The following is a 21,237-nucleotide window of genomic DNA, read 5'->3' as shown; positions in this document are numbered from 1 at the left end:
AAAAACACTAGTAACAACAATGTTGTATGGGTCCAATGGTCTTAATCACTAAAAAAACCGTTAATGGAAATTAATTACAATTCGTATAAATTAAATTGACAACCACTTAATTTTCACTGTCTGTAATATTTATCTCAAATTAGCTTAATAACAAAATCGGCCGATAGCAATAATTAAAGAGATAGAAATATACATCTCTAGTTTTTATGTTTTCATTAAGTCAAACAGTGAGCCCATTGCTTTCTTCTCTCAACTCTTGCTGTTTCTCACTCCCATAGTCGGCCTCTGCCTATATATACCACACCAACGCATGTGCATTCATCACACAACACAATCAACATCAAGCTAGCTAATTAGAAATTAAATATGGGTGATAATTATGAGAGTGATTTTTTGGAATGATAGTGAAGCCTATTTTCAAACTCATATATTCAAACTGCAAATCATGATGCTTCTCTGGCGAAGATTCCGGTGGCTCGAGAGGATTTCACTCTCTTTAGGCTCTGAGAACATCCACCAGGTTCTGACTTCTTCGTCATTTTCATTTATGGTTCTATTCATTTTTAGTTGAAAATAAACTCATTTTTTTACTTGTTTTTGTGCATTGGTTTTAGCCCGCGCACCATTTTTGGCTCGCACGCGCAATATTGTGCAATACTTGCAAACCATATTCGAAAAAAAAAGATTATGTCTTTTTCCAACCATAAATCCATTTTTTCCCCTTTTTTCACTTTACACCTCAACACTTGCAAAAGTTTATGGTCCGCGTTCAATGCTACACCTGATATAATATATCGATTATAATAAAAACAAGATTATTAGCCAAAGTGTATAATTTTAATTGCCTTTTATGATTTGTAGGAAGGAAGTGCAGAGAGTTCATCCCAGTCAAGCTATCTTGGGCTGACCCTGAGTATAACTCCATCATTCCTAAATCTGGTGATGAGTTTGAAAAAAGGGAAGGGTCCCATTTGAGGTAAGGATATGCCGAGAAGAAGAGTGGAGGAAATTAATGGCTTCCAATTTCCTGGCAATGCACCTCCAGATCAAAGGTGAATTGCTGGCAATGTTAGAAATTAATTAATGATGATATTAGTCAAATGGACATTAACTTTTCTTGAATGGGGTCACACAAATATTTTGTTCTTTTATACTCTGTCTTTAAAGAAAATTAATACATGTTATCATTCATTTATTCCACATTGCAACGTACAAATTCAATAAATAAATATTGTTGTCTTTTAACTTAAAAATCTCTCACATGCTAACTAACAATCTAGAAGAGGATTTCACTGTCTTCAGGCTCTGAGAACAACCACCATGTTCTTTCTACTTCATCTTATTATTTCTCGGGTCCATTCGTTATTAGATGAAAAAAAAAACTCATTTTGTTACTTATTTTTGTGAATTTGTTTTAGCTCGCGCCGCCTGCTGGGGTTTGGTGCCCCTTGCACAGCGGAAGACTTGTACAAAACAAATAAATCAGACACAGATTTATTTGACCGATTATGCGATTAATCAATTCACATGTTAAACAGATAATTGCATGCTAGAACGCAAATAATTCATGCTCAAAGAAAGTAAATCCTAAAACATGAATTCTACGGTTTAGAGTTACCGATTTGATTCTCCAAAGAATCGTCGATTGCTCGCGCCTTCTCCACGTGATGATCTTCAATACTAGACCACAGATCTTCTCTCTGGTTCCCGAACTGTATCTCGATATCAGGATGGGCTGATCTTATCAAAATACTAGGACTCGAATAAAGAAGACAGAAAAATTCCTCACGGAGGAGGAGCTGCAATTCTCACGGAGGAGAATAATAAAAAATCGTTTCCTTTTGTAGAGAGAAAGGAACGAAAATTTCATAATGAAATAATTAATTGTTCTGTCTCCTTTATTCTCCTATTTATATTAAGTTCCTTTTGGGCCCAGACAGGGATATATGGAAGGTTTTGGACATGGGCTCCCCCAATTAGCTTTTTACTAATTAAATTGAACCCACAATTTAATACAAGCTTATATTGGAATATTACGAGCAGCCACTACAGAAGTAATATTGAACTCTCCCCATCCAAATCCGAAATTATAAGTAATCCAGGTTTCCGTTGTTTATATTATTTATTTCCTGCGCTTAAGATATAAATGTCCATTAATTAATTAATGTCTGCAATGGACTTAATTAATTAACATCTTATTAATTCCAAGAGTGGACTAAGCAAGAAACACTTAATTATTATTCATAGAGCGATAAAACTCCAACTGGTCAGTTTTCCGAATAATAAAACCTTGTTCGAGCTCCTCTTGAGGACATTATCAAACGAGACTCACCTCGCGCACGATTCAACATAATAGTAATCCTAGCACCGCTAGATATTAATCACCACTACCCAATATATCAGGATTATTGGGTTGCGAAATCCGCACCATTTGATAAGTCAAAGTGGTGCATAATCAATACCTTATGCTCAATGCTAACATATGTAGATTAAGAAATACTCCCTCCGTCCCAAGGAAGATGACCCCTTTCTTGGGCGGCATGGGATTTTATGCAAATTTATTTTGTGTGTTGAGAGGAGAGAGTAAAGTAAGAGAGAGAGAATAAAGTAGAGATAAAGGTGTTTCCATTTGAAGTAATGGGTCATCTTAGTTGGGACAAACTAAAAAGGAAAGTGGGTCATCTTCAATGGGACGGAGGGAGTAGTATTTTATCAAGACCTAGTCTTTCAGTAGATAGCATAAAGACAAGTCTTGCTGTTAGATCCGTTCAGTGCTATACCACACCAATGTAATCTTATTTCAGTAAGGCTTAGAAATATGCGGACTAACATTGCAACCTTTCACGATAGGTAGCCAAAGCCTATCTAGGTTGTGAAATTCTTCTTTCTCTTTTGCAAAGCATTGCATAGAACTGACCGTGTTACCTTAAAGTGGACGTCGCCCACAACCGGTCTACTAAGCAAAAGACTTAGGCTTTGTTTACTTCTTATGCATTTAAATGTTTGTAAAACATCCTATAAATGCACAAACAAACACAATGTAATAATAATAATAGTGATTCTATTCATGCGAGACTGCTCAAATAATACTGAATCGGGTTAAAAGTGGATTGTGAGTTTTACGTATACAAGCAAGATTCTATTCGCGTGAAACTTGCTCGCAACATGCTTTTCAGTATACCAACCCTAGCACCGCCATCTTTGGCTCGCACGCGCAATATTGTGGAATACTTGCAAACCATATTCAAAAAATATAAAAAACAATATTACTAATGTCTTTTCCAAACCATACATGCCTTTTTTTCCCTTTTTCGCTTTATACCTTAACACTTGCAATCGTCAATGGTCGAGTACGATGCTACACCTGACGAAAAATATCGATCACGTGTGTTTTAATTTTGTCGGGCTTATAATAGTACAAAACATAAAAACAAAATTGTTAGCCAAAGTTTATAATTTTAATAGCCTTTTATGATTTGTAGGAAGAAAGTGCAGATAGTTCATTCCAATCAAGCCCTTTTGAGCTGACCTTGAGTAAAACTCCATAATCTCTAAATCTAGTGCAGATGGGTTTGAAAAAAGGGAAGCGTCCCGTTTCCGGTAAGGATATGCTGAGAAGAAGGGTGGAAGAATATGTATCTCCGGAGAAATTAATGGCTTCCAATTTCTCGGCAATGTACCTAGGGATTAGATGCATTGCCGGCAATATGACCGTACACCTATATGTATGAGTATTTCAAACACCATTAATTAAACAATATGACCGTACACCTATAGATTTTGTGGAGTATTTTTTGAATACTAGTAATGCATTTGCTTTCTTGAAATAAAACAAACATGAAAAATATTAATAACATATATGAATATATAAGGTCGAATCAATACTTTTATAAATTGGATATATCAATTATTTAGTTACAATTTACAATTACTTCTTAGAGCATCCACAATAGCGGACGTCCGATTGCCGAGTGGCTCGTCCGTCGGGGACGTCCACTATTTGGGCGGACGAGCCGACGAAGGACATCCGGGACGGACGAGAGGTCGTCAGCAGTCATGTGCGGACATCGGTCGGTTCGTCCATCCTCTCGTCCGCTATTGTAGGCAGGCGACGGACGTCCCAGCGGGCGAGAGCATTGTTTATTATTGTGCTACGCTCTTGGGATGTCCTAGTGATGTGGCAGTGAAGTGAGATGTCCTAGTGACGTGGCAGAAGGTGTTTTTGGGATGCCCTAGTGCTAGACTATTTACATGTCCGTCCTATAGTAGATGCTCTTAAATTAACAAATGAAAACTCTCTTCGTCCGCTATTCATTGACATACTTTGACCTGGCACGGGTTTTATGAAATATAATGGAAAGTGAGTTGAAAAAATTAGTGTAACGCGAGTCCTATTTTTATACTCCCTCCGTCCCATGTTACTTGAGGCGTTTCTTTTCATCATGAGATTTAAGAAAGTTGTGTTTAAAGAGTTAAATAAAGTAAAACAAAGTAGAAGATATAATAAAGTAAGAGAGATGAGAGAAAGTAAAGTAAAAGAAAGAATAAAGTATGTGTTTTGTTTTTAGCCAAAAGGAGAAATGACTCATGTAACTTGGGACAACCCTAAAAGGAATACGACTCAAGTAACTTGGGACAAAGGGAGTATATTAATTTTATAATAAAACATGAGTGAGTATGCATTAGTGGAATGTGAGGTACAATACCATAAATAGTAAATAGTAAATAGTAAAAAGTAAATGTGATAAGTATTGACAGGCGTACTAAAAAGAATACTAGTGACGAGAAATGACGAACGGATGAAATAATTAAAAATGATGCAATATTAAGTGTAAATATAAATAGTATTGGTAGGGATGTCAATCCAACCCGAAACCTGTGGGTCGACCTGAATAACCCAGATTCGGAAAGTTCATTAAACCCGACAAGTATTGTTGCCCGAGCTCCATCACCGAAACAAACATTCCCAAACATGAACCCCATGAGGCAATGTCGGATCTAGAAAATGAAGCCAGTGGGGTCGGATATTGTTAAAAATTTAGTAATAAACTAATAAATATAATATTTAAATAATTATTTAAAAATATTACTCCCTCGTCCATGATTTATTGTCCAAGTTTGACTCGACACGGAGTTTTAAGAAATATGAAGAAAAGTGAGTTGAAAAAGTTAGTGGAACGAGGGTCTCATATTCATATATAAGTTTTATATTAGAACGTGAATGTAAAAATTTAGTGGAAAGTGAAGTCCATTTACCAAAAGTAGAATAAAAGCAAATTTGACAATTTTTCACGGACGGACCAAAATTACAAAACTGGACAACATTTCGCCGACGGAGGAAGTATATTTTAAATAGTCATATTCTATTCTATTAGGGATAGTTAATTTTTCAGAATATCCCTATGTAAAAGTGTAAATCAGCGACTAAAAATTCTTAGCACCAAACATTATAATAGTAATAATTTTAAAATATTACTAGTAAATAAAATATAAATATAATGAAACTTGAAACGAAAATAATAAAAATAGTTATACTACTTAATAAATCCACAATGAGCCAGTCTATTTAATTAGTTGCCCACTAACATTTTAGGTGGCCCAAGTTATTTGCACAAAATAGGCCCAAATTATTTCAATCATTTAACATTTTAGATCATCTTCTTCATCCTCCCAACATCAGTTTCTGCAACCCCACTCTATACCTCTCATCTCTCCTCTTATTTTCAGAAAATAGGCAGAAGGCTTCCGGTGGATTTGAAGCTGCCGTGGGGTAGGAGAAGGAGCTGGGCTGGGTCAAAGGTCGAAAATGAAGTATTCCGGCAGCACTCGGTGGACCGCTGCCATGAGGTGGTTTCCTCCTTTAGCCTCATCGTACTCCTCATCGTCATAGACCGGCATTGAAATATATTGCTCATCAATCCAGGGAGCTCATAGAATATATCCTCGTCGTATACGGGCTTATCATACACCGACATCGACAATATATTGCTGTTTCTATTCTTCGTTGGTTCTGAGAGCTTATAGAATATATCCTTGTCGTATACAGGCGTATCATACACCGACATCGAAAAATATTGCTATTACTATTCTTCGACTGTTCATCCGCATCAGAAGATGTAAAGACGTCGCTGAATAATGGATCGTCCATCCAACGATGCTCTGGCGCATTAGACCTCACCGGGTTGGATTCCCCCGATGCTCATCGAGTCGCGCCAATCGTCGCTGTAGGTCTCGAACCTGTTGTCTCGGATCATCGTTCTCAATGTCGCTTAGATCATGCTGTTGTGCTGCGTCTTTGTTTGGGAGATCTCCACGTCCCTCACCACGATCGTCGCCACGAGCATCGCCACGTCTGCAACCATGGCTACGTTCAGCCATTGATAATCAACATGGCTCTGATACCAAATGATGCAGAAACGTATAGAGAATGACTGAACTAGTAAATAAAGTAATCAATGAATTGAGAACTAAGAGTATAAAATTCAAACTTTGTATTTTTTAGTTCAACAAATGAGGCCTCTTTATATAGGGAAAGGAAAATCCTAAACTTATGGAAAATAATTTTAAAAGAAAAATAACTAAAAGAAAAAATAAGAAAAAAAAAAAACAATTAATATATTTCCATCTACTAAATGACGCAGAATAATGCAGAAACGTATGAAGAATGACTGAACTGGTAGATAAAACACTCAACTAATTGAGACCTTTAGAGTATAAAAACTCAATGTAAAATTAATAATCAAAGTCTGTCTTTTTAGTTCAACAATAATGTGTTTATTAGGCAAATGGAAATGTTAAATAAAACTAGAAAGAAAATAATTAAAAAGAAAATAAGCAAATACTCTTTATATAGGGAAAGGAAAATCCTAAACTTATGGAAAATAATTTTAAAAGAAAAATAACTAAAAGAAAAATAAGAAAAAAAAAAACAATTAATATATTTCCATCTACTAAATGACGCAGAATAATGCAGAAACGTATGAAGAATGACTGAACTGGTAGATAAAACACTCAACTAATTGAGACCTTTAGAGTATAAAAACTCAATGTAAAATTAATAATCAAAGTCTGTCTTTTTAGTTCAACAATAATGTGTTTATTAGGCAAATGGAAATGTTAAATAAAACTAGAAAGAAAATAATTAAAAAGAAAATAAGCAAAAAAAAGAATATTTTTTCTTCTACTAATTCTATTAATAGGAAATAAATTAAATCTAAAATATAATTTACTTAGCCACCAAGTCTTATATAACTGCATCACTAATTCTACTAACTAGAAAATAAATAAAACCCGAATATAATTTCCTAAGCCTCCAAGTCTTGTCTTCTATAACTGCATCGCAACCCATGTGTTCGGTAAATATTGGATAGTTTATATCATATTTACCAAGTACATATCTAATTGGATAGACAGAGTTATCATAGATTTTGTTAATTTTTAAACGTCAAAACAGTATGTTTTACTAATTTTAAATCTTAGTTTCTACTGTATTACATATTAACATAATTATGTATTTGGAACCCCGAGCAGTATGTGCTTGGTATATTTAATTATAATATTTGGAGTTTTATTTTAAATATTCTTTTAAATTAATTTAAATAATTGTAATAGAATTTATGAATAAATTTATTTTATAATAAAATATTAATTGCAGGAAATGTAGAAAATAAATTTTACTTACTAAGAAAGAAGAACCAATGCGCATCCGTTAGCACGGGTAAATCCAACAATGATCCAATTTTACTTGCCAAAAAATGAGCTTCAGTGCGCACACTTTTGCACGAATCAAATCCGACATGATCCAATTTTACTTACCGAAAGAGGGGCCGCAATGCGCGCACGGTTAGCACAAGTCAAATCCGACATAATCCGACATAGTCATTCATTAAATCAATAACCATTTGTTGAAAAGACCGTCACTTTAATCACTTTTGATCATATAAAATGTCATTTTTAATACTCACTTTGTCAAAAAAATAGTGTCAGTTTTTATTTTGGTTTGTCGCTAAAATTTGTCTAATTAATTATGGAATCATTTTATTCATTTTTTCTCTTTATATTCATACTTATCCATTTTTACTCTTTCTTTATATCAATTTACTAATTGTGCATTAAAACTCGTGTCGTTCATAAATGAGATTATTTTTGCAGACGGAGGAGTATATTGTATTCCCTTCACCAGCCGATAAAATGTCACATTTTGGCTTTTCGAATATTCACAACTAAAATTTTTATTTACTTTTTTTTTTTTCTATTTTGGATGAACGAACTTTACACACCATTAAATCATTATACTTGTAGAATTTATAAATAAAACTTGAATTCACGTTCCACTAATTTTTTGCTATCCGTTTTTCTTCACATTTTTCAAACCCACGTAGATGGATGAAGTACGTACCTTTCATGTACAATAATAATATTCGTGCATTCGTGAATTCATGTCTCATTACCTTTTATGATTTTGGTAATGAATTTCGTAGACCACTAATTAATTTCACTTTGTACTATAAAATTAATATTATATAAAAGTGTAAATTAAATTCCACTAATTAATTTCATTTTTATTATAAATTTATATAAAATATGAGTCAGATTCCACTTATTTTCTTCATTCATATTTATTTAAATTTCTTAAAATTTGAACCAAATTAAAATAAGTCAAATAATAGAAAGGAGAGAGACTTTTTCTTCAATGAGGTCACATAAATTTTTAGTTCTTTTATACTTTTTCTTTAAGAAAAAATTATTACGCCTTATCATCATTTACTCTACATTGCTATTTTATAAAAGCAAAAGCATAATTTAATATCTAAAGAACAAATTCAATAAATAAATTTTGATTATTTAACTTGAAAATCTCACTTTCTAACTAACATCTAGAAGAAGGACCCGTCATTAAATATAAAGTAAGTTTTAAAGAAAATAATACTCCCTCCGTCCCACATTAGGAATCCCAGTTGAGTTCGGCACGAGTTTTAAGAAATATAAAGGAAAATTGATGAAAAAAGATAGGGAAATGTGGTCCCTACTTTTTTAATTAGTTTTATAATAAAATGTGAGTGAAAAAATGTTAATGGAATATGAGACCTAATACCATTTATAGAATATTCCTATCGGGACTCCTAAAGTGGGACACCCGAAAATGGTAAATCGGGACACCTAAAGTGGGACTGAGGGAGTATACATTAAAGTTCCTTGGGTCAAATGAACCCCAATTAAACAAAAATGAGATTTAATAATGAAAAATATATAAAAGAAAGAAGTGTTATCTATCAATATAATTTCAATGAATTATAATCAATTTTGATAAGAATAAATTTATTCTTCGTATTTTACCTATCAACTTAATTTCAAAATATTATAACCATTTTGATACGAATAAATATATATTGCTCTTATTTTAATTTGGTACACGTAATATGAAAGGGTAATATTCCTACGAGTCGCGACAAGTAACAGAAAAGTACACTTTATATGTTTTAAAACCATTATGTACCATGACGCTATACGCGACAACTTCATTCCATACCATAATGATACACACGACAACCGATTCGAATAATCCTTCGATCACATGATCAAATTGACCTCAATTAGTCTTAAGATAACTTTATTAGTATAATTTATGAAAATTAACTACAATTCATATAAATTTTCCCTAGCTATTATAATAAATTTATCTCAAATTAGCCTAATCAAAAATTGGCCGATAGCAATATTTAAAGAGATAGCAATATATATCCCTAGTTTTTATGTTTTCTTTACCACCAAAAGATAATGTTGTTGGCTCATAATCATAAGTCAAACAGTGAGCCCATTGCTTTCTTTGCTGTTTCTCATCACTCCCTTAGTCGCCCTCTGCCTATATATACCGTACCACAACATGTATATTCATAACACAAGAAAATCACCAACAAGCTTGCTAGTTAGAAATTAAATATGGGTGATAGTGATGAGAGTGTTTTTTGGAATGATAGTGAAGCCTATTTTCCAACTCATGATTTTCAAACTGCAAATCATGATGGCTTCTCTGGAGAAGATTCCGGTGGCTTGAAGAGGATTTCACTCTCTTCATGCTATGAGAACAATCACCAGGTTCTTCCTTCATCATCATCTTCATTTTTGGTTCTATTCTTTTTTAGATGAAATAAGATATCAACAAAAAAAAAAACCTCATTTTTTATACTTATTTTTGTGCATTTGTTTTAGCGCGCGCCGCCAACTTTGGTTCGCACGCGCGACATTGTGCAATACTTGCAAACCACATTTGAGAAAAGAGATTATGTCTTTTCCCAACCATACAATCCTTTTTTCCCTTTTTTTTTGTTTAACTTTATACAATACTTGCAAAAGTTAATGGTCGAGTATGATTCCATACCAGATGAAATATATCGATCACGTGTGTTTTAATTTTTTCGGGCTTAAAATATTACAAAAAATAAAAACAAGATTGTTAGCCAATGTGTATAATATCAATAGCCTTTTTGGATTTGTAGGAAGGAAGTGCAGAGAGTTCATCCCAATCAAGCTCTCTTGGGCTGACCCTGAGTAAAACTCCATCATTCCTAAATCTGGTGCAGATGAGTTTGAACACAGGGAAGCGCCCCGTTCCCGGTAAGGATATGCCGAGAAGAAAAGTGGAGGAATATGTATCTCCAGAGAAATTAAAGGCTTCTAATTTCCCGGCAATGCACCTCCAGATCAGAATTTGGGAGGTATGTAGAAATTAATTAATGATGATATTAGCTAATACTCGTTCTATTAAAAAAAAAAAGTCAGTAACATACTAAATTTAGAAAGTTACTTTCAATTTATTACTCACTTTTTATATTCATCTGTATAACTTTGTTCATATTTTCTCTCTTTCTCTCATGCCATGCAGATGGTGACTAAGAATGAAGGCGACGTCACCACCAAATTTTACTACGCGAAGCGCAAAATGGTGTGGGAGGTGCTTGATGGAGCTCTCAAGAGAAAGCTCGAAATACCGTGGTCTGATATCTCTGCCATAAGGATTTCCCTACCCGAAGGTCTCCCCGGCATCCTCGAAATCGAGGTTTTCTTCTCTCTCTTAAACTCATTTTCTTCTCTCTCTGAACCAGCTCCCGATGTTCTTCCACGGAATCAACCCTCAGCCCAGAAAGCACACCCTTTGGCAGAAGTCCGATGATTTCACAGAAGGCCAAGCTCCCAATTGGAGGTAAAATACAAACTAATTCTTACAAATCACGAACATTTTATGCACTTGTAAATGTACATGTAATGAACTGCCCTTTTGTAGTGAATACATTATGCATATAATGTTCATTATAAAGGATAGTCCGTTACATGTTTATTATAAGTTTATACAACATTTATTATATGTGCAAAAATGTTCATTACATAAAATGTGCATAAAATGTTCGCGAGTGATTCCTCTGCTCTAACACTAATGATTCCTCTACTCTAACACTAATGGATATCATAGATCACTCTTGCTTTCTCAGGATACACTCTCTGATGTTCTCACCAGGTGTGCTGGACAAACACTGCGAGAAGCTTCAGCAATCCGATGTGCGCCTGTGTGCATTGGCCAAGATGCCGTTCCCAAGCCACACCTCTCCATTTTTCAATCCGGACATGTTCGTGCCCTTCTCGCTCGACTTCAACAGCTACCCGTATCCTCCACTACCAACAATGGACGCGGGGACATCGTCTTGGGCTGGCTATCAGCCAAATGGAGGGATGATTGACTTTGGGGTGGCTGCAGCACCCTCCAACAATGGATTGGGGTTGGGGTTGGATGCACAGCCTCAATACAATGTGAATGCACTGGGATTTGATCCCAGTATGAGTGCTCAGTGGATGATGCCCCCTCAACCTCAGCTCTACCCAGACCCGAGCCTCAACATGATGGATGATCAAACTCTCCTAATGGGGCAGCACCATTTCGCCGGTAACTCTCTGCCTCCCTTTCCCGGTGAAACTTCCGCCTCCCCCAATTTTTACATACCGCCATGGGAGTGAGAGTGATACAAATAGCTGCGTTTGGTAGGACTATTGTATGTGCTGATTTGTATACACTTTGGAGGGTGGGACAATGTGCCTCGATGACAGCCGGAGAAGACACAAGGAATGAGGAAGAGCCGGAGTTAGATGCAGAGGAAGAAGTGACGCCGGATGCAAGCGGGCCGGCGGAGGAGCAAGACAAGGCGGATCAGCCGAGCACTAGGGAGCTGAGGCCACGGAAGAATATCAAACCACCCGAGTGATATCAGGATTACAGCGCAAAGTAGAAGTAGCAAGTTATTTTAGTACTTATTTCCATGTTTAGTTATTTCAGTATTGTTGGACTATTTTATTTTCCTTGTTGAGTCGGCCCAAACTATAAGCCCCGTTCGGGTTTTCTTTGTTGGTTCTTTCCAGAATGTCTAGATTATGTCGAACCAATCCTAGGGTCCTTAATCTATAAACAAGGCTATTTCATTAACACATGTTTTTATGAATGAAATATTTTGCCCAACTATATCGTGCAAATCCAGTAATTCTCAACACACCGCTGCCGACGGGAAAGCGGGCGCCAGCAACCCTCGTCACACTTCCACCAACCATGAAACTGTCCATTAATAATTTTATCTCTTTGGCAATGATATTTGCATACCATGAATAATAAAGTGTTCATGAGCCGACATTGGTTTCCAATTTGAGAGTTGATGACCAATATAAGAAATGAGAATCAAATCAGCTATCTCTTTCGCAATCATAGTCAAGGAATGTGTGACTCTTAATCTTGATTTCTTTCTTTGGATAAAAACTACAATAAATCAACACTACTGTTATTATTACACACATGTGCGTGTTTGTGTGTGTGAGTTATCACTGTCACTTTCAATTCCTATATATTGTGCATTCAATTGGAAACTCTTTCTAACAAAGGCTGCACATGCTTCATTTTTATATGATTTATAATTTATATACCCATAATCCAATTAAATTTTGTTCCTAATTTTATTTGATATACTCCCTCTGTCCCATAAAAAATGCAACGTTTTTCTTTTTTGATTGTCACATTAAAAATGAAACGTTTCCTTAAATGGAAACAACTCTATCTCTACTTTTTCATCTCTCTTACTTTACTCTCTCTTCATTAACTCACAAAATAACACTACATAAAATCAAGTGCCGATTCTCAAATGTTGGATTTTAAGTGGGACGGAGGGAGTATAAAATATTAGTGCACGGTCAGTATTAAGATAATGCATGTAATCAATTACATATCAGATCGTCAGATTCCATTGTTTTCTTCTTCTTTTTTTTCATGATATTATTAATATTATACATTGTTTTTTGGATATAACTCGTGAAGACACAAAATTTTAGCCACCTTGTATGCACTTGTAATTAACAATTGATTTTTTGTAAAAAGAAATGGGTATAGTTTTATTAGGTAACACAAGAAATTTGAGTATTTTTTATTTTGCACGAATTTTAAATTTGATCATTAAATACATGGACTTCTAATTCTCATAATTTGAAAATATAGCATAATCACAATTCAGAGATAATACAAACATGCATCCACGTGAAATTGTTTTCATTTTCACTTAGGCTCGGTTTGGTAAATGGAATTGGAATTGGAATTGAAATTCAAATTCTATGGAATTGAATTGGACTAGTTCAATTCCAAACCATATGTTTGGTAAAATAAACTAAATATATGGAATTGAATTTGTAGACTTTGTGTACACACTAATTACAGTGCGACCCTTCGGCTCCATATTGTCACTTTTTGTAGAATTTGTGTACACACTAATTACAGTGCGACCCTTCGGCTCCATATTGTCACTTTTACGGAATCGGAGAGTTCATTAACCCTGACAAGCATTGTTGCCCTAGCTCCATCACCGAAATAAACATTCCCAAACATGAACCCCATGAGGTGGTTTCCTCCTTCAGCCTCGTGGTACTCCTCATTGTCATAGACAACAACACCCTCGTTCTTCGGCAGCGTCGTCAAATTTTACGGAAGTTTACGAAAATTTGCTCATCATTCCAGGGAGCTCATAGAATATATCCTCGTTGTATACAGGCTTATAATACACCGACATCGACATACGAGTTTTAATAAATAAGGGAAATTAAGAGAAAGAGAAAGGGTAGTGGAAATAATGTTAGTGGATAGTTGGGTCCACATTATTATAATGGTTTAGGTGTTAATGACAATGATATAAGTTGTAAATAAAATGATGTATAAAGGTAGTATGTTGTTTGAATTTTTCAAAATTAGAAAGTTCGTACTCTTTAGAGATGAACGAAAAGTGAAATAGTTCATACTCTTTGGGGACGGAAGGAGTACTATTCTTCGGTGGTTCGGGGAGCTTATAGAATATATCCTCGTCGTAATCATACACCGGCATCGAAAAATATTGCTATTACTATTCGTCGACTGTTCATCCGCATCAGAAGATGTAAAGAATAATGGATTGTCCATCCAACGACGCTCTGGCACATTAGACCTCATCGGGTTGGATTCCCCCGACACTCACCGAGTCGCGCCAATCGTCACTGTAGGTCTCGAACCTGTTGTCACATATCACCGTTCTCGAAGTTGCGGTGGAGCCTGGAGGTCTTGTACCCGTTGTCTCGGATCATCATTGTCGATGTCGCTTAGATAACGCTGTCGTGAAGCCAGTGCCGGATGCACACTGGGACAAGGGGTACAACTACCCCCAAAATACGGTTTAATATAGTATTAGTGGATAATAATAGTTTCGGTATCAGTAGCCTACGGGTAGAAAGCTTTTTTTGCCTCATCATAACAATTTTAATATTATTGTTTTAACGTTTGTGAAAATTCATTGGCCCATCACGATATTTCACTGATACCCAATTATCCTATTCAATTCAATTACTATAATTTTATTATGTATTTTTTTATAAATTTGTTTGATTGACAAATAAACTTGACTTGTCCTTTTCAATTTATTTTGGTTTTCATTCATACACTGATTTCATTTGCCTTTTCAGTTTGAATTTGTATTCATTGATAAATATTCATATAGCTAAATTATTAACAAATGTAATTTCTTTAATGTTGTTTTCATTTATATTTTGTTTCATTACTTTGTTTATAACAGATATTTATGTAGCTATTATTTAACAAATACTAGTAGTAAAGTTTATAGAATTTTTTCGTTCTTGTAAAACAAAATATTAAGAAAAACAAATTAAGATCTAATTACAGAATCTATTGTCTATAATGGATTAATTTAATTTGGACTTTTAAAGTCAACTGATTGGAACTTAAAGATGATTTTTTTAAAAAAAGATAATACACTCTGCCAAAGTTGAAGTAAATTTCTTAAAATACATATGAACATTCATTTCAAATAAAATGAAGATAACATAAACTAAATTATTCATAATATAAAGAACCTTCTTTTTAAATAGTAGTAATCATCCAGAGTAATAACACTAGTAAAATAATTTATTTTTATTTACAATGAATGGTTTAATGAAAAAAAATAAATATAAATATTCTAATTTAGAAAAATGACAAAGAGAACAAAAAGGCTTATTCGCATATTTAATTAGAATATATGAAATTTTATTTTAAATATTCTTTTAAATTAATTAAAGTGTAACTGTAATAGAATTTATAAATAAATTTATTTTATAATAAAATATTACAGGAAATGGCGAAAATAAATTTTACTTACTAAAAAAATAGTCTCAATTTTTATTTTGATTTGTTCGCTAAATTTGTCCAATTAATATTTATGGAAACATTTTACTCATTTTTTCTCTGTATTCATACTTATCCAGTTTTACTCGCTCTTTCTGTCACTTTACCTATTGTGTATTAAAACTCGTATAGTCCATAAATGAGATTATTTTTTCGGACGGAGGAGTATATAGTATTCACAACTTAATGAACTTTACACACTATTAAATCATTATACTTGTAAAATTTATAAATAAAACTTGAATTCACATTCCACTAACTTTTTCCATCCGTTTTCCTTCATATTTTTCAAACCCACTGTGAGTACAAAACAAGACTTTATACCGCAGATGGATGAAGTACGTACCTTTAATGTACAATAATAATATTTCATTATTCATGCATGAAAACATGTCTCATTTCCTTTTTATTGATTTTGGTAATAAATTTGGTAGACCACTAATTAATTTAACTTTGTACTATAAAATTAATACTATATTATATAAATGTGTGAATTAAATTCCACTGATTAATTTCATTTTTACTATAAAATTAATATATAAAATAGGAGTCAAATTCCACTAATTTTCTTCATTCATATTTATTTAATTTTTTAAAATTTGAACCAATCAAATTAAGTCAAATAATAGAAAGGGGAGAGTGAGGTCATACAGATTTTTAGATCTTTTATGCTTTTTCTTTAAATTTTTTTTAATACGCATTATCATCATTTACTTCACATTGCTATTTTATAAAAGCAAAAGCAAAATTTAATATCTACTGAACAAATTCAATAAAATAAAGTTTGATTATTTAATTTTAAAATCTCTCACTTCCTAACTAACATCTAGAAGAAGGACCCGTCATTAAATATAAAGTAAGTTTTGAAGAAAATAATATACATTAAAGTAAAAGTATGACAACAAAAATTTACGAGGCAAACCTCGAAAAGAATAGAGTTCCTTGGGTCAAATGAACCCCAATTAAACAAAAATGAGATTTAATAATGAAAAATATATAAAAGAAATAAGTGTTACCTATCAACATAATTTCAATGAATTATAATCAATTTTGATAAGAAAAGTTTATAGTTCTTATTTTACCTATCAACTTAATCAGAAAAAAAATATAATCCATTTTTATAAGAATAAATTTACTGTTCTTATTTTTATTTGGTACAGTAATATGAAAGGGTAACTCGTATGAGTCGCGGCACGCAACATAAATGTACACTTCATATGATTTAAAACCATCCGTACCATGACACAATACACGACAATCCCATTCCGTACCATGACGTTATACACGACAACTGATTCAAAAATAATCCTTCGATCACATGATCAAATTGACCCTATTTAATCTTAAGATAATTTTATTAAAATTTAAGAAAATTAACTACAACTCATATAAATTCACTTATTTTTCACTAGCTATAATATATTTATCTCAATTTAGCAAAATAAAAAATCAGCCGGTAGCAATAATTAAAGAGAGAGCAATATATATCCCTAGTTTTTATTTACTCATTACCACCACAAAAATGCTGTTGGCTCATGATCTTAAGTCAAATAGTGAGCCCATTGCTTTCTTCTCTCAACTCTTCCTGTTTCTCACTCCCTTAGTCGCCCTCTGCCTATATATACCATACCAACAGCAACATATGTGCATTCATCACACAACAAAATCAACATCAAGCTAGCTAATTAGAAATTAAATATGGGTGATAGTAATGCGAGTTTTTTTTGGAATGATAGTGAAGCCTATTTTCCAACTCATGATTTTCAAACTGCAAATCATGAAGGCTTCTCTGGTGAAGATTCCGGTGGCTCAAAGAGGATTTCACCCTCTTCAGGCTTTGAGAACAACCACCTGGTTCTCACTTCTTCATCATCTTCATTTTTGGTTCTATTTATTTTTAGTTGAAAAAAAAACCTCATTTTTTAACTTATATTTGTGCATTTGTCTTAGCTCGCGCCGCCATCTTTGGCTCGCACGCGCAATATTGTGCAATACTTGTAAACCACATTTGAAAAAAAAAGAAAAAGATATGAAATTATGTCTTTTCCTAACCATACAATTCTTTTTTTTCCCTTTTTTAACTTTATACCTTAACACTTGCAATAGTCAATGGTCACATACGATGTGTTTTAATTTTGTCGTGCTTATAATAGTACAAAAAATAAAAACAAGACTGTTAGCCAAAGTGTATAATACTAATAGCCTTTTTGGATTTGTAGGAAGGAAGTGCAGAGAGTTCATCCCAATCAAGCCCTCTTGGGCTGACCCTCAGTAAGACTCCATCTTTCCTAAATCTGGTGCAGATGAGTTTGAACAATGCGAAGCGTACTATTTCCGGTAAGGATATGCCAAGAAGAACAGTGGAGGAATATGCATCTCCGAAGAAATTAAAGGCTTCCAATTTCCCGGCAGTGCACCTCCAGATCGGAACTTGGGAGGTATGTTCAAATTAATTAATTATGATATTAGTTAATACTCGTTCCATCCAAAAAAAAGTCAGTCACATACTAAATTTAGAAAGTTACTTTCAATTTATTACACACTTTTTATATTCATCTGTATAACTTTATTCATATTTTCTCTCTTTCTCTCGTGCCATGCAGAAGGTGACTAAGAATGAAGGCGACATCACCGCCAAATTTTACTATGCGAAGCGCAAAATGGTGTGGGAGGTGCTAGATGGAGCTCTCAAGAGAAAGCTCGAAATACTGTGGTCTGATATCTCTGCCATAAGGATTTCCCTACCCGAAGGTCTCCCCGGCATCCTCGAAATCGAGGTTTTCTTCTCTCTCTTTAACTCATTTTTCCTTTCTACTTTGTGCAAGAGAATGAGATAAAACTGGTTGTTTTTTTGTGAAGCTGAACCAGCCCCCGATGTTCTTCCACGAAATCAACCCTCAGCCAAGAAAGCACACCCTTTGGCAGAAGTCCGATGATTTCACAGAAGGCCAAGCTCCCAATTGGAGGTAAAATACAAACTCATTCTTACAAATCATGAACATTTTATGCACTTGTAATGAACATTTTATGTACATGTAATGAACTGCCCTCTTGTAGTGAATACATTATGCATATAATGTTCATTATAAGGGTTAGTCCGTTACATGTTTATTATAAGTTTATACAACATTTATTACATGTGCAAATGTTCATTACAAGTGCATAAAATGTTCGCGAGAGATTCCTCTGCTCTAACACTAATGATTCCTCTACTCTAACACTAATGGATATCATACATCACTCTCGCTTTCTCAGGATACACTCTCTGATGTTCTCACCAGGTGTGCTGGACAAACACTGCGAGAAGCTTCAGCAATCCGATGTGCGCCTGTGTGCATTGGCCAAGATGCCATTCCCAAGCCACGCCTCTCCATTTTTCAATCCGGACATGTTCGTGCCCTTCTCGCTCGACTTCAACAGCTACCCGTATCCTCCACTGCCAACAATGGACGCGGGGACATCGTCTTGGGCTGGCTATCAGCCAAATGGAGGGATGATTGATTTTGGGGTGGCTGCAGCACCCTCCAAGAACACCAACTACCAGCAGGCCTATGGAATGGGGTTGGGGTTGGATGCACAACCTCAATACAATGTGAATGCACTGGGATTTGATCCCAGTATGAGTGCTCAGTGGATGATGCCCCCTCAACCTCAGCTCTACCCTGACCCGGGCCTCAACATGATGGATGATCAAACTCTCCTAATGGGGCAGCACCAATTCGCCGATAACTCTCTGCCTCCCTTTCCCGGTGAAACTTCCGCCTCCCCCAATTTTTACATACCGCCATGGGAGTGAGAGTGATACAAATAGCTGCGTTTGGTAGGACTATTGTATGTGCTGAATTGTATACACTTTGGAGGGTGGGTCAACGTTAAGGATACAACCAACACACTGGAGAGGGCACAAGGAATGAGGAAGAGCCATAGTTAGATGCAGAGGAAGAAGTGACGGCCGATGCAAGTAGGCCGGTGGAGGAGCAAGACAAGGCGGATCTGCCGGGCACTAGGAAGCTGAGGCCGTGGAAGAATATCAAACCACCTGAGATATATCAGGATTACAGCGGAAAGTAGAAGTAGCAAGTTATTTTAGTACTTATTTCCATGTTTAGTTATTTCAGTATTTTTGGACTATTTTATTTTCCTTGTTGAGTCGGGCCAAACTATAAGCTCCATTCGGTTTTTTTTTGTGTTGGTTCTTTCCAGAATGTCTAGGTTACGTCGAACCAACCATAGGGTCCTTAGTCTATAAATAGGGCTATTTCATTAACTTACGTTTTTATGAATGAAATATTTTGCCGAACTATACCGTGCAAATCAAGTAATTCTCAACGCACCGTACGGGAAAGCGGGCGCCAGCAACCCTAGTCACACTTCCACCAACCACGAAAATGTCCATTAATAATTTTATCTCTTTGGCAATGATATTTGCATACCATGAATAATAAAGTGTTCATGAGCCGACATTGGTTTCCAATTTGAGAGGTGATGACCAATATAAGAAATGTGAATCAAATCAGCTATCTCTTTCGCAATCATATAAAAGTAATGATTGGCCATTTTCTCATTACAAGCATCAGTCATATTCATGGAATGTGTGAGCCTTAATCTCGATTTCTTTCTTTGGATAAAAACTACGATAAATCAACACTACTATTATTATATACACACAAGTGCGTGTTTGTGTGTGTGAATTATCAGTGTCACTTTCCATTCCTATATATTGTGCATTCAATTGGAAACTCTTTCTAACAAAAGGCTGCACGTGCTTCATAGGAACTCTACGATAAATCCAATTAACTTTTGTTCCTAATTCTACTTGATATATATAATATTAGTGCACGGTCAGTATTAAGATAATGCATGTAATCAATTACATATCAGATCGTCAAATTCCATTGTTTTCTTCTTTTTTTTCATGATATTATTAATAATATACATTGTTTTTTGGATATAACTCGTGAAGACACAAAATCTTAGCCACCTTGTATGCACTTGTAAGTAACAATTGATTTTTTGTAAAAAGAAATGGGTATAGTTTTATTAGGTAACACACGAAATTTGGGTAGTTTTTATTTTGCACGAATTTTAAATTTCATCATCAAATACATGGTCTTCTAATTCTCTTCTTTTGAAAATATAGCATAATCACAATTCACAGATGATACAAACGTACATCCACGTGAAATTGTTTTCATTTTCACTTAGGCACTGTTTGGTAAACGGAATTAGTATTCAAATTCTATGAAATTGAATTGGACTAATTCAATTCCAAATCATATGTTTACAAACTATGGAATTGAATTGAATCTATGGAATTGAATTGAATTTGAAGAATTTGTGTACAAACTATATACAAAATACACTCCCACGCACACACTTTACTCCAAAAGTCCAATCACTAAAAAATCCTTTAATGAAAATTAATTGGAATTCATATAAATTAAATTGACGATCACTTAATTTCAGTATCTATAATTATTATCTCAAATTAGCCTAATAAAAAATCGGCCGAT

General features: G+C 34.4%; 2 protein-coding genes across 2 annotated transcripts; both read left to right on the top strand.

Annotated features, from left to right (window-relative positions):
- Positions 1 to 9,939: 9,939 nt before the first annotated feature.
- On the top strand, positions 9,940 to 12,453 carry LOC125217977 (uncharacterized). The gene is made up of 5 exons (XM_089062167.1): positions 9,940 to 10,095; positions 10,497 to 10,715; positions 10,883 to 11,056; positions 11,103 to 11,200; positions 11,487 to 12,453. The coding sequence occupies exons 1-5, from the start codon at positions 9,940 to 9,942 to the stop codon at positions 12,004 to 12,006; spliced, it is 1,167 nt and encodes a 388-aa protein (XP_088918293.1). The 3' UTR covers positions 12,007 to 12,453.
- Positions 12,090 to 19,520, top strand: LOC148934061 (uncharacterized). Its single transcript, XM_089062166.1, has 6 exons — positions 12,090 to 12,247; positions 17,461 to 17,578; positions 17,944 to 18,162; positions 18,328 to 18,501; positions 18,584 to 18,690; positions 18,980 to 19,520. Exons 1-6 carry the CDS (start codon positions 12,090 to 12,092, stop codon positions 19,518 to 19,520), a joined length of 1,317 nt encoding a protein of 438 aa, XP_088918292.1.
- Positions 19,521 to 21,237: the final 1,717 nt, after the last annotated feature.

Source organism: Salvia hispanica, chromosome 1, assembly GCF_029641045.1.
Source record: "Salvia hispanica isolate PSC_SH4W2 chromosome 1, Shi_PSC_v1, whole genome shotgun sequence".
Lineage (NCBI taxonomy): Eukaryota > Viridiplantae > Streptophyta > Magnoliopsida > Lamiales > Lamiaceae > Salvia > Salvia hispanica.
This window is presented reverse-complemented; position numbering and strand designations above follow the sequence as displayed.